Source organism: Plecotus auritus (genome assembly GCF_963455305.1).
Source record: "Plecotus auritus genome assembly, chromosome: 14".
Lineage (NCBI taxonomy): Eukaryota > Metazoa > Chordata > Mammalia > Chiroptera > Vespertilionidae > Plecotus > Plecotus auritus.
This window is the reverse complement of record NC_137780.1, coordinates 12,888,431-12,901,390: the sequence shown is the minus strand read 5'-3', so window position 1 is coordinate 12,901,390 and position 12,960 is coordinate 12,888,431. Positions and strand designations below refer to the sequence as shown.

At 46.5% G+C, this 12,960-nt stretch overlaps 1 protein-coding gene across 6 annotated transcripts in view; it reads left to right on the top strand.

Annotated features, from left to right (window-relative positions):
- PLD5 (phospholipase D family member 5) overlaps positions 1-12,960 on the top strand; it is a 190,571-nt gene that overhangs the window by 105,927 nt on the left and 71,684 nt on the right. For 4 of the 6 annotated variants that reach the window (XM_080650947.1, XM_080650946.1, XM_080650949.1 and 1 more), the window contains exons 3-4: positions 5,800-5,968; positions 11,494-11,605. In XM_080650947.1, coding sequence (XP_080507073.1) covers positions 5,800-5,968; positions 11,494-11,605 — 281 coding nt within the window. The remainder of the gene's footprint in view (positions 1-5,799; positions 5,969-11,493; positions 11,606-12,960) is intronic. The other 2 variants (XM_080650950.1, XM_080650951.1) reach the window with 1 other exon arrangement.

The window sequence follows — 12,960 nt, the reverse complement described above, 5'->3', positions numbered from 1 at the left end:
GATACAATCAGCAGGGTAAGCATCCTCGAGAAAGCACCTGCTTCTACAAGGTCGGGTTTGAAGATTAAACATAGAGATTCCAGTACAACACCTGGGGCTTGGATTTATTTGGAAAAGTCAAGACAGGGGGGGTGCTGCCTTCGGCAAGGTCCCCCTAAGAGGCCCCCAACCTTTTGGAGATTCCTCCTTACAGATTTCCAACCAAGTCCCGTGCTTCCCCACAACATTAGAATTCCAACTCATGTCCATTTTAGGGTCCTGGAGGGGGCTCGGTAACGAGCATCCTTCTTCCTGAGCAGGAGCAGCAGGTGGAGGCTCAGCCAGGCTTAGCACCCAGCCGCAGTCAGTCTTGGACGAGGGTCAGCTTGGCCATGAAGGTGCTTGTCCAGGCACAGCTTGTGGGGCTGGAGTGGGATGGCTTTCCCAAGAGGAAGACGTGAGAAAGAAGCTGAATATGTATCTTGATCCCCCAATCGGGTCATTCACCACCCCGCTTGAGCAGAGTGTGGAAAGGTCTAGAAAAAGGCAAAGTTGTGGTCACACCACAGAGCACCCTTGAACTTGGAGGTGACGTCAAGAATGGGGCAGAATGCTGAAACCGGTTTGGCTCAGTGGATAGAGCGTTAGCCTGCAGACTGAAAGGACCCAGGTTCGATTCCGGTCAAGGGCACGTACCTTGGTTGTGGGCACATCCCCAGTAGGAGGTGTGCAGGAGGCAGCTGATCGATGTTTCTCTCTCATCGATGTTTCTAACTCTCTATCCCTCTCCCTTCCTCTCTGTAAAATATCAATAAAATATATTTAAAAAAAAAAAAAAGAATGGGGCAGAAGCCCTGGCCAGTTTGGCTCAGTAGATAGAGCATCGGCCTGGGGTCTGAAGGGTCCCGGGTTCAATTCCAGTCAAGGGTACATGCCCAGTAGTGGGCTCCATCCCCAGTGTGGGGTGTGCAGGAGGCAGCTGACAAATGATTCCCTCTCATCATTGATGTTTCTATTTCTCTCTCCCTCTCCTTCCTCTCTGAAATCAATAAAAATATTTTTTTAAATAAAGAAAGAATGGGGCAGAAGAATTTCCTCCATAGTACCCATATTCCTATCTGTTTTACCTTCAAATGTCTAGTGTTTATTGCCTGCCTTCCCCACTAAAATGTGAGCTCCGTGAGGGCAGGATCACTGTCTGTGTCTCTCCACTCTTCTCCATCTCCAGGGCTCACACACAGGTTGAAGCCACCATCATCTTCATGTAGGCCCTAGTCATTCTTAAATATATATATCTATATATAAAAGCCCAGCGACCGAACGGCAGAATGACCAGTCACTATGACAACGCACTGCGGTGGCCGGCAGGCCCAAGTGGGCCCCGATCAGCCCCACCCAACTTCCCGTGGCCCCTCCCCCAGGCCAGTTCCGCCCCAGTCGGACCCTCCCACCCAGATTGGGGGCAGGGCTGGCCAGCCAAACTGCCTGTGTCCCCTCCCCACCTCGCTGACCCCACCCCCAATTGGCCCCCATCGGGGCGTTCCGGCCGGACCCCACCTGTGCACGAATTCATGCACCAGGCCTCTAGTATGTACACTGAGTGGCCAGATTATTATGATCTCTGAATACATAATTGGCCACTCCATGTATATCCTATATAATAAAAGGCTAATATTCAAATTGTCCCCTCGACCAGCAGGCAGGCCAGCCAACTGCCCATGTCCCCTCCCTCTGGCCAGGCTGGCCAGACCCCAACCATGCACAAATTCATGCACCGGGCCTCTGATTATATATATACATACACATACACACACACACACACACACACACACACACACACACACACTGAGTGGCCAGATTATTATGCGTTCAAAGATCATCACAATCTGGCCACTCAGTGTATATGTATATTATTTATTTCGGAGAGGAACGGAGAAGGAGAGAGAGAGAGAAACATGAGTGATGAAAGAGAATCATTGATAGGCTCCCTCCTGCACGCCCCACATTGGGGGTCGAGCCCACAGCCTCACCATAAGAGCTTTGTCTGGTGCCGAGGAGCTGGCTTGGCCTTCACTGGACAGCCCGGAAGTCCGGGGCACCAGTCACCCCCGGGGCAGCTCTTAACTCCAGTGGGATGAGAGTTTTCCCAGGAGCGTTCCACACAGTCCCTCCGAGGGCCCCGTGACACGGAGCTCAGCTGCCCATGGCTGTGACCGGCTCATTCGGTTTTCTTTTGGGCCTTCCCCTTTCACTGCCCCTGCTCCCTCATCCCTGCTTCCTGGAAACCCTCCCGAATGAATGTCTTGCATCCTTGTCTCAGCTTCGGGCTTGGCTTTGGGGGACCAGAGGGTTCCGGCTCTCTGATTCCTCATGTGACCGGTGAATCTGCCACCTGGGCAGTGGGTCATCTTCTACTTCAAGTCGGAGACCCCAGTATCTCTTGGGGAAGGTCAGCCTTTTTCCTTGTCAATCCTGGGGTGTAGTCACAGCCAGCTGACCCACTGATGTGCATCCTTTTGCTCTGAGTGCAAGTCTTACTGTATTGATGAACTAAGGCCCCCTGTTCAGCTCATTGATTAATGCCGTCAGCCAAGATCTCGGGAATGAAAGTCAATGAATTGACCGCCAAGCAGCCTGTGTAGATCAGCAGGTGCCAATAACCGACCCCTTGCACTGGCGATGCGAGAAAGCGCACATCCTCGCCGAAAACAGCATGTAGGTCCCGGCTTCTACAGCTCCTTTTAGCCAATGTGTGTAGATCCTTTGTAGTGACTGTGCTGTATCAGTTTAAGAACTTGCAGGCATTTTAATTGTAAGCTTTGAGGCTATGAGTTACTTCTTAAAATTGTCTTTATTTAGCGCTTACTAGGAAGCAGGCACAGAGCAAAGCACTTCACATAGATTATTTCCTCTAATCTTTGTAATAACTGTTCACTCTCAGAAGTAGAAACAGATTTTAGTAAGTTAATCCTATGTCCAAGGTTTCACAGCTAATAGCTGGCAGAGCTGGGTTTCGTCTACCTTATTTTTTTTTAATATATATTTTATTGATTTTTTACAGAGAGGAAGGGAGAGGGATAGATAGAGAGGTAGAAACATCCATCAGCTGCCTGCTGCACACCCCCCACTGGGGATGTGCTCACAACTAAGGTACATGCCCTTGACTGGAATTGAACCTGGGACCCTTGAGTCCTCAGGCCGACGCTCTATCCACTGAGCCAAACCGGTTAGGGCTCGTCTACCTTCTTGCAAACCCTCTGCTCTTTAACATTTCTCTTTGCTCTTGAACCAGTCAAGTGTGAAAGTATAATACCTGATAGAGATTCACACACACACACACACACACACACACACACACACACACGTACATTTTAAAGCTAGCGGATGTTGGGACTGCACTTTTTAGTAGCTTATTCGAGGGGAACTACATGTATTTCTTTCAAAAGGTGAAGTATTGCCTGGCTGGCATTGCTCAGTGGTTGAGCATCCACCTATGAACCAGGAGGTCATGATTCAATTCCAGGTCAGGGCACATGCCCGTGTTTTCGGTTTGATCCCCAGTGTGGGGCGTGCAGGAGGCAGCCGATCAATGATTCTCTCTCATCATTGATGTTTCTCTCTCTCTCCCTTTCCCTTCCCCTCTGAAATCAATAAAAATATACTTAAAAAAATAAAAGGTGAAATTTGTTCCTGAATTGAAAGAGAAATTTTGATGATCCCATTAATTTTGACGAATTAATACACAGTTAATGGAAACAGCCAGAATTCTATTTTAAAGTCTACTAACAATGTCAAATGCTTTTTCTTATATTTATTCCACCTCAGCTCCCTGGACTCACATTTCAAACCATTTGTCCTTTATCTCAGAGCACCATGGAAAGAAGCATGAAAAGGTTTTTTTTTAATATATATATATTTTTAATTGATCTCAGAGAGGAAGGGAGAGGGACAGAGAGACAGAAACATCAATGAAGAGAGAGAATCATTGATCGGCTGCCTCCTGCACGCCCCCTACTAGGGATCAAGCCCACAACCCCTGGCACGTGCCCTTCACCGAAATTGAACCCGGGACCCCTCCGTCCGCAGGCCGATGCTCTGTCCACTGCGCCATACCAGCCAGGGCCATGAAATGATTTTTGCTGTCTGTGTCTGTACATTCAGCCTTTCCCCCTTGTTATTGGGCATCAGAAATAGTGCCACAGCCTTTGGGCATAGTTCTCTCCGAGAGGGACTGCCGGCGTCCCTGGGACTTGGCCAAAGGTGGATGTTAATGAGGTCTGCCCACTCCTTTCTTTGCCTGAGAAGCGAGCACAGAGCGAGCGCCGCCGTCCCGGGCAAATGAGTCCTGCCTGATGCTAATTACATCTGCCCCTGGAGAGAAGCGGGCTGTTGGCTGTTAGAGGAAATGAAATGATAGGTCACAGAACTAGCCAGTTATTCCAACGCGGATTTCTAGAAACTTTTTCTACGGGGGCGTAGGAAGCAGGCGCCGAGTCACTGCAGGGACGGTCCAGCTTTCCTGGCCATGTGGGAGGAGGCGGGCAGGGCCTGTGTTCTGGGCATTCATTACCCAAACCTAAGCGTGCCTCTAGAGCCGCTCCTCTATTCTTATTTCTAGTACAAATTCATCATTGACGCGGTTACTTAGTAAAAACCAAATAATAATAATAAACGTGGTCTTCCTTGGCTCCCGGGGAATTTCTTTTTCCTCCTCTGCTGGTCTTTCCGGTACGTGCTTCTGTCTCCTCTGCCTGCCCCACTTTCTCTACCAACCAGAGGGATTAGATGCTTCCCGAACTTGGCTTTGACCCGATTCTCTTCTCTCAAAAAATCTCTCTTGCGGATCTTATCCACTTCTAAGGCTTCAAAAAGGGGAAATTTTTTAATAAGAATGTGTGTGAAACAGAAAGAAAACGGAACAGATGATGCTTTATCCATCGGACGAGCACATAACCCTTTCTGTGCCGGACACCCCTTTGTCAGTCTGAGGAACCGTGTGGCCCCCTTCCTCGGAGAATGGTCTTTAAACTAAAAATACATAGAATTGCAAATATGTACATGTTTTAGTTGATCTCAGAGAGGAAGGGAGAGGGACAGAGAGACAGAAACCCATCATATAGAAATAATGTTATCAAGTATCTCAAAGAAACAGAATTGTGGCATATTCAGTAATAACTTCTGAAATAACAAGATCTGATGACCGGAATCAAACTCAGGACCCTTTGGTCCACAGGATGATGCTCTTCAAATATCTATTGATACTTTACAGAGAGGAAGGGAGAGAGATAGAGAGCTAGAAACATCGATCAGCTGCCTCCTGCACACCCCCCACCGGGGATGTGCCCGCAACCAAGGTACATGCCTTTGACTGGAATCGAACCTGGGACCCTTCATTCCGCAGGCCGACGCTCCATCCACTGAGCCAAACCGGTCAGGGCAGGATGATGCTCTTCTTAACTGAGCCTAACCAGCTGGGGCTACAAACATATTTTTTAAAAGAAACATATTATCGGGAAGATGCTGGAGCAGGAAGCTCTGACTCTTTTTTTCAAGGCTACTTTGAAACTGGACATTAGGGACATATACCATGATTTTATGAAGCACGATTACTAACTGGGAAAAATGGAGCCTAAACTCTTGGGACACAGTCGATTAACAGAGGGGAAATGCTCAGACGTCTGGTGGAAACTGGAAATTGTGAGAAACATACACATTCAGAAAGAGTAAAGAGGACTCTTCAGATGTCTCTGCATGTGTGTGTAAAGATCCGTGGCTTCCCATTTGACTAGGTTTTGTTTGTTTTTCAAAATCTTTCCTAAGCATCGCCCTGGTGGAAAACATCCCCGAAGGCCTTAACTATTCGGAAAATGCACCATTTCACCTATCGCTCTTCCAAGGCTGGATGAACTTACTCACCATGGCCCAAAAGTCTGTTGACATCGTGTCTTCCCATTGGGATCTCAACCACAGTCACCCATCAGCGTGTCAGGTAAGCGCATCCGCAGGGCGTGGGTGATGGTTTTACTGAGGTGCACTCTACACTCCCTAGTACCCTGGCCTCCGCTTCTCAAGTGCAAGCTCATGTTTTTAGTCTACTGTCCCCCGTAGTCCATGGACGTCACTGCATTTGTGTGTACGTGCTGTTGTTCATCACATGTTGCTCGGCTCCTGCTCGAATGCCTGGCTTTCAAGGGCAAAATCATGTTTCACGTTTGCATACCAGAGGCTCTCTATACAGAGTTGTTGTATTGAGCAACTTCGGGGGCACCATTGACATCACGATGCCTGTTGCTGGCACGCCTCAGAATCCATCTTTGCACAACAGGCATGTTTACAGTTCTAATTCTGTAACTGCTTGCCGGGGCGTTTGGTTGGTTAATTGGTGTCATAATTTGTCTGCAGGACCCAGGGCCAACTTTTTAAATAGTTTTCTTCAGGCCACCAAGTTTACCATTTCTAAAAAAGAAGGCACTGCCCTAGCTGGTTTGGCTCAGTGGATAGACCGTCGGCCTGCAGACTTAGGGGTCCCAGGTTAGATTCCAGTCAAGGGCACGTGCCCAGGTTGCAGGCTTGATCTCCAGTAAGGGGTGTGCAGGAGGCGGCCCATCAATGAGTCTCTCTCATCATTGATGTTTCTATCTCTCTCTCCTTCTCCCTTCCTCTCTGAAATTAATAAGAATATATTTTAAAAAATAAAAAATGAAATAAATAAAAAATAAATACTATTAAATAAGAAGGTACTGGCTGAAAGCCTATTTGATTTAAATTTTACCCAATTAGAAAGACTCGGGCATTGATGCTTTTTAAAAGAGGACTTGGGGGATCCATTGGGCAGGCAGGATTGAGAATCACTGCCTTAAACCACTCCAGTCTAAGAAACATCATTTGATTTTTATAGATTTCAAGGCAAGGGCCAGGTTGGTCCCCTCCCCCATCCAGTTTCTCAACCTGATTTTGCCTGTTTCAACTTAATCCCATTTTTTTCCTACTGTCCTCTCGGTGACGATGTGAAAGGGTGGCGACTTGACTTTGAATATTACACGTATGCCTGGACACTAGGGCCGGCGTCCTATTAATTCTTGCAGCTTTATCATTTGGCACATGGCCAGGCAGAGACAGGGTTGCTTGTGGATTTGAAACAGATTTCCCTTCTTCAGCCTTCTCATCTCCAGGCCAAATATTACTTCAGAAAAACTGGTGCAGTGTCAGCGTGAAAATTACATAACCTAATGGAAAAAGTGTCCCCCTTCTTTCAAAAAAAACATATTTTTGCCCTAGCCTGTTTGGCTCAGTGGATAGAGCATGGGCCTGCGTACTGAAGGGTCCCGGGTTTGATTCCAGTCGGGGCACATGCCCCGGTTGTGGGCTCGATCCCCAGTGGGGGGCGTGCAGGAGGCAGCCAATCAATGATTCTCTCTCATCATTGATGTTTCTATCTCCCTCCCTCTCCCTTCCTCTCTGAAATCAATAAAAATAAATTTTAAAAATAAATTAAGTTAAAAAATAGCATCTCTCCCCAAATTCAACACTCAGCAAATGCTTATCAATTAGTATTCTCCTGTCTGAAACCTGGCTGTGACATCCTTTTGAATGTGCCTTTATTGAACAAGTATTTATGAAGGTGCTGAGCTATTGCTGGGGACACAACACCCAATGAGCATGGTCCCCTCCCCTTTCTGCACAGTGTAGTGGGGGAAGCACAGAAAGCGACTGGTGGGAAGACAGCAAGGGGGGGAGGGCGGGGGGCGGGGGGGAGGGCCTCTGGCTTGACCTCTCCACTGAGCTCTCTGCTCCTGTGAACTCCTGTCCTCCCTCAGTGCTGTTCTTTCTGGCTCCATTGCGCTGCCGCTCCACGCTTCCATCTCCCAATCTGTTGAGCAATCCTAATTATGCTCTTGCTCGCTTCCCAGTATATTTCCAAGGGAAATCATCATTCTGCTCTAAACTCATAAGCACTATGATTAGCAGGAGTTTAACCTCTTTAACTTTTTTTTTAATCCAATCACATGGACATGAATAAATCATGAAGCCAGACCGTCTTCCCAGTTACTTGGATTAAATAATGAGTTTTGTTTAAAGTTGTTTACTATCTGCTTGATTGGTTTCCCTCTGGATCTTCATCTCTGCATTTTCCATTTCCCTATGGTCTATTTATGATTTTGAGACTTTCTTTATAAAAAGAATTATGTTGAGCCCTAGCCGGTTTGGCTCAGTGGATAGAGCGTTGGCCTGTGGACTGAAGGGTCCGGGGTTTGATTCTGGTCAAGGGCATGTACCTCCGTTGCAGGCTCCCTCCCTGACCCTGGAGGCAACCAATCCGCGTGTCTCTCTCACAGCGATGTTTCTCTCTCGTATCTCTCCCCCTTCCTTCCACTCTCTCTAAAAATCATTGGGAAAATATCCTGAGTGAGGATTAACAAAAATAAAAAGAATAGGTTGGATTTTTTCTCTCATTATAACAGTGCTAGAGGTCTGTTGCACAAAGAGATTCGTGCAATAGGCCTTCCTTCCCTTGGTTTCCAGCACCGGTTTTCCTCCGGCACCCGGGACCCAGGCCTTCGCTCTGGCCAGTCTGCCGTCTTCGTCTTCGCTGCAGACTCTGGGGTCTGCAGTCTTGTCTTCGCTGCGGCACTCCACTCCTATAGATCCCTTTGCCCCCGCCCTCCCTCTCATAGCAGGCACCCTGCCCCACCTGGCTACTCTTCACCTGGAGCAGCTGGGTGGCCGCCATCTTTGGCCTTCTAATTTGCATACTCACTCTGATTGGCTTTGGGCGTAGCGGAGGTACAGTCAATTTACATGTTTGTCTATTATTAGGTAAGATTAGCTTCTTACTATAGAAAGTTTGGAAACTACAGAGAAATGGAAGAGAAACAAAATTATCCATCTGACCATCAACAAAAAATCTTATCTAATAAAGAGGGAATATGCTAATTGACTGTCACGCCATCAAAGATGGCGGTGCCCACAGCCACACGTTGGTGGCGCCCAGTCCCCTCAGCCCCTCCAGGGCGGCAGGTGCACGTCAAGGCTCGACCCCAGGCGGGTCCAGCCACTCCGTGCGCCTGTCTCCGGAGTCCCCTGTCCCCTCAGCCCACCAGCCACCCAGGGCCAGCCCGAGGCACAGGCTGAGGGACGCCCCCCTCCAGTGCATGAATTTTCATGCACCAGGCCTCTAGTGTTTTAATAGTTTGACATTTTATGCAGTAGATCTTCCCCTATAATGTGTCTCTTCTGTTCCAGAATCTTTGTTTAGCAGGTACATCAAACACAACTCTACAGCATATTGCTCAGCACTTGCGTCTTCTCCCCTTAACCCTCCTTGATGGTGACTGGTATTACTTAGTGTTTGGTTAGAGTCCATCCCTGACTGGATTGCTCATAGGGGTTATGTGGGTAAATAGTCTCTGAATCTGTAAATAACAGCTTACATTTCTTTCATTCACCCTCGTAAGCGAAGTCCTTGGCTGGGCTGCAGTCTTCTTCTCCCGGAACCTGAGGTAACTTAGTGTCACAGCTGGTTGGCTCCATGCCTCACTGATCCAGTTTCCTGGATAGGTAAATGTTTTGTTTCCGGCCACAAGTTTGTACGAATTCCTTTTTCTCGTTGCTGTGGAGTCGTTTTACAGAATATGCTTAGAATATGTCTTTCCACATGCCTTGAGTCTGCATCTTTTATTATTTTTTCAACATGTAGGTCTTTCCTCAAGTTGGACCGTTCTTCTTCTGTTATTTGCAGACTTATTCTTTTTGCCTCTTTTTCTCTTCCAATGCACCTGTCAGTCACATGTTCTATCTCTGTGATTTATCCATCACCCTAAACCCTTATGTTTTCCTGCGCGCTCTAAAGCTTCAGGGGTTCCATCCTGGGCTTCTCTCGTTTCTAAGATTGATGGGAGAAATCACCACGCTCCCTCCACAAACCTCCATTCCCTCTTCTCAGTCTCCAAGTCCTTTCTGTATAATCACCATCAATAGTCCATTCTTATTGAAGTAAGATATGATGTTGCCACTTGGGGGCCAGTAAGACCAAAGCCTTCTTGCCTGTCTGGCCCCTGAAGGCATTTGAGTTTGTGGCTGAATAACAAAAATAGTGAAGAAAATCAATCAAAGAAAACCAGTTCCCTTTTATGATCAGGAGAGGGAATCCCTAAAAACACACAAGGGAAAATAAACAGGACGGTGTTGTAGCCCCTCACCTGAGATCAGGTACTGACTGTGGACCCAGATTCTTCCTGAGACAAAAACTCACTATCAAATTTTCATGCTTGTTAAAAATATCACATGATCTCACTCATTTATGGAATATAATGAACAACATAAACTGATGAACAAAAACTGATCCAGAGACAGAGAAGCATCAATCAGACCCAATCAGAGGGAAGGTACGGGAGGGTGGGGGTAAGGGGGAGAGATCAACCAAAGGACTTGTATGCATGCATATAAGCCTAACCAATGGACACAGACACCAGGGGGGTGAGGGCATGAGTTGGGGGGTTGGGGGGGCAATGAGGGGATAAGGACACAAATGTAATACCTTAATCAATAAAGAAATTTTAAAATAAATTATGATTGTGAAACTTTTCTTTAAAAATCTTGATTTACTTTGTTTTTATTTTAGTTATTCTTAGGCTGTGTCAGTAATTACAGATTGTGAGGCAGAGCATTGATTGACGTCAATAAAACATGCTTTAAACAAAACGGGGAATTCAGACAGATCGCTGAGGAGTAGGCCTGCCTGATTGCCCCCATCGGAGTTAACACTTAAAGGTGCTTACCTACCACTAACTCCTTTAATTCTCACCCAAGCCTTTTAAAGTAAATAAGAATATCCACATTTTGCTGAGGGAAGACACTGGAGCTCAGTGAGATTAAAGAGACAGTTTGTAAATTGGAAAACCAGCTGGAATCCAGGTCTCATGGGACCCAAACACAACTGTTTAATATTCTCTGCTGCCTGTCCATGTGTAGATAATGTCAGAGCTCATCAAAAGTAAAACAAGGGCAGCCCTAGCCTGTTTGGCTCAGTGGATACAGCGTCGGCCTGCGGACCGAAGGATCCCGGGTTCGATTCCAGTCGAGGGCATGTACCTTGATTGCAGGCTCATGCAGGAAGCAACCAATCGATGTGTTTCTCTCACATTGATGTTTCTGTCTTTCCCTCTCTCTTCCATTCTCTCCAAAAATCAATGGAAAAATATCCTCGGATGAAGATTTAAAAAAAAAAATGTTCTAAATTTGCACTGTAGCATTGAAATTATTTATTGCAGTTATTGTTGGATTGTGCAATACAGTACTCAGAAAATTTAAAAAAAAAAAAAAAAGACTGTAATCTGTGTTCCTGTTACTGCTCTACATAATACTCCCCTGGTAGAATTTTCAAGCATACCAGTTGCTGAAGTGCTTTTCTTTCAAAATATGAATGGTTTTAATTTTGAATGCGTTATTTGTGCCTATTTAAAGTAGCCTCCACTTGGTTTCCTGACTTCCTTTGTCTCTGATTATTTTCCCTAGGGTCAACGTCTTTTCGAAAAGTTGCTCCACCTGACTTCGCAAAATATCGAAATCAAGCTAGTGAGTGATGTGATGGCTGATTCAAAGGTATTAGAAGCCTTGAAATTAAAGGGTAAGGCCAAGGTTGATACGCTACTCTACCACCGGGTGTGTTCTGCTGCGATACCTTTATTCTCATTTAATATATAATTTCTTTATAATGAATACATTTCACTTCGTGGACTTCTTATTTCTCCTTTGAAAAATGGTCTGAGCCAAGCCTATAGATGAAAGAACTAATGACTCAATACTGCTGGGACTTTTAATAGGGTTGTTGCATATCAGTTTATGCAAAATAATCTAGTGGCCATTTAGTAATAATTAACTAGAAAGAAGAATCGTTCCCTCTCTGATCACTTCCATGATGTGATTAGAAAAAAAGAGCCACTTCTGATCAGAACAGACACTGGAGTTCTTTTTCTCTCTTGCTCCACATATGACAATTGTCCCCCAGCTTCTCAGAATTTAAAAGGGTGTAATCAGATGTTTGAGTCTGGGAAACTTCCTGATTCACAACTTTTTATTTTTGTTAATCCTCACTCGAGGATATATTTTTTCCATTGATTTTTAGAGAGAGTGGAAGGGAGGGGGAGAGACAGAGAGTGAGAGAAACATCGATGTGAAAGAGACACATGATTGGTTGCCTCTCATATGCACCCTGACCAGGGCAGGGGATGGAGCCTGCAACCCATGTACATGCCCTGGACCAGAATCGAACCCGCAAACCTTCAGTCTGCGGACCGGCACTCTAACCATTGAGAAAAACCTGCTAGGGCCTGATTCACACTTCTTTATTTTTATTTTTATAATGAACCTTTTTTAAAAATATATTTTTATTGTTATCAGAGATGACGGGAGAAGGGGAGAGAGACAGAAACATCAATGATGAGAGAGAATCATTGATCAGCTGCCTCCTGCACGCCCCACACTGGGGATGGAGCCAGCAACCCAACCATGTGCCCTGATCAGGAATTGAACGGTGACCTCCTGGTTCATAGGTCTACACTCAACCACTGAGCCTCGCTGGCCTAGCCTCACAGCTCATCTTAGTGCTATTTAGACATGCTGGGTATTTTGCTTGTCATCTCCCCTACATATTATATTATATATTATTAATATTACTAGAGGCCCGGTGCACGAAATTCGTGCATGGGGGCGGGGGGTGTCCCTCAGCCCAGCCTGTACCCTCTCCAATCTGGGACCCCTCTCACAATCCAGGACTGCTGGCTCCCAACTGCTCACCTGCCTGCCTTCCTGATTGCCCCTAACCACTTCTGCCTGCCAGCCTGATCACCCCCTAACCACTCCCCTGACAGCCTGATTGATGCCTAACTGCTCCCCTGCCAGCCTGTTTTCCCCTAACTGCCCTCCCCTGCAGGCCTGGTCACCCCTAACCGCCCTCCCCTGCAGGCCTGGTCACCCCTAACC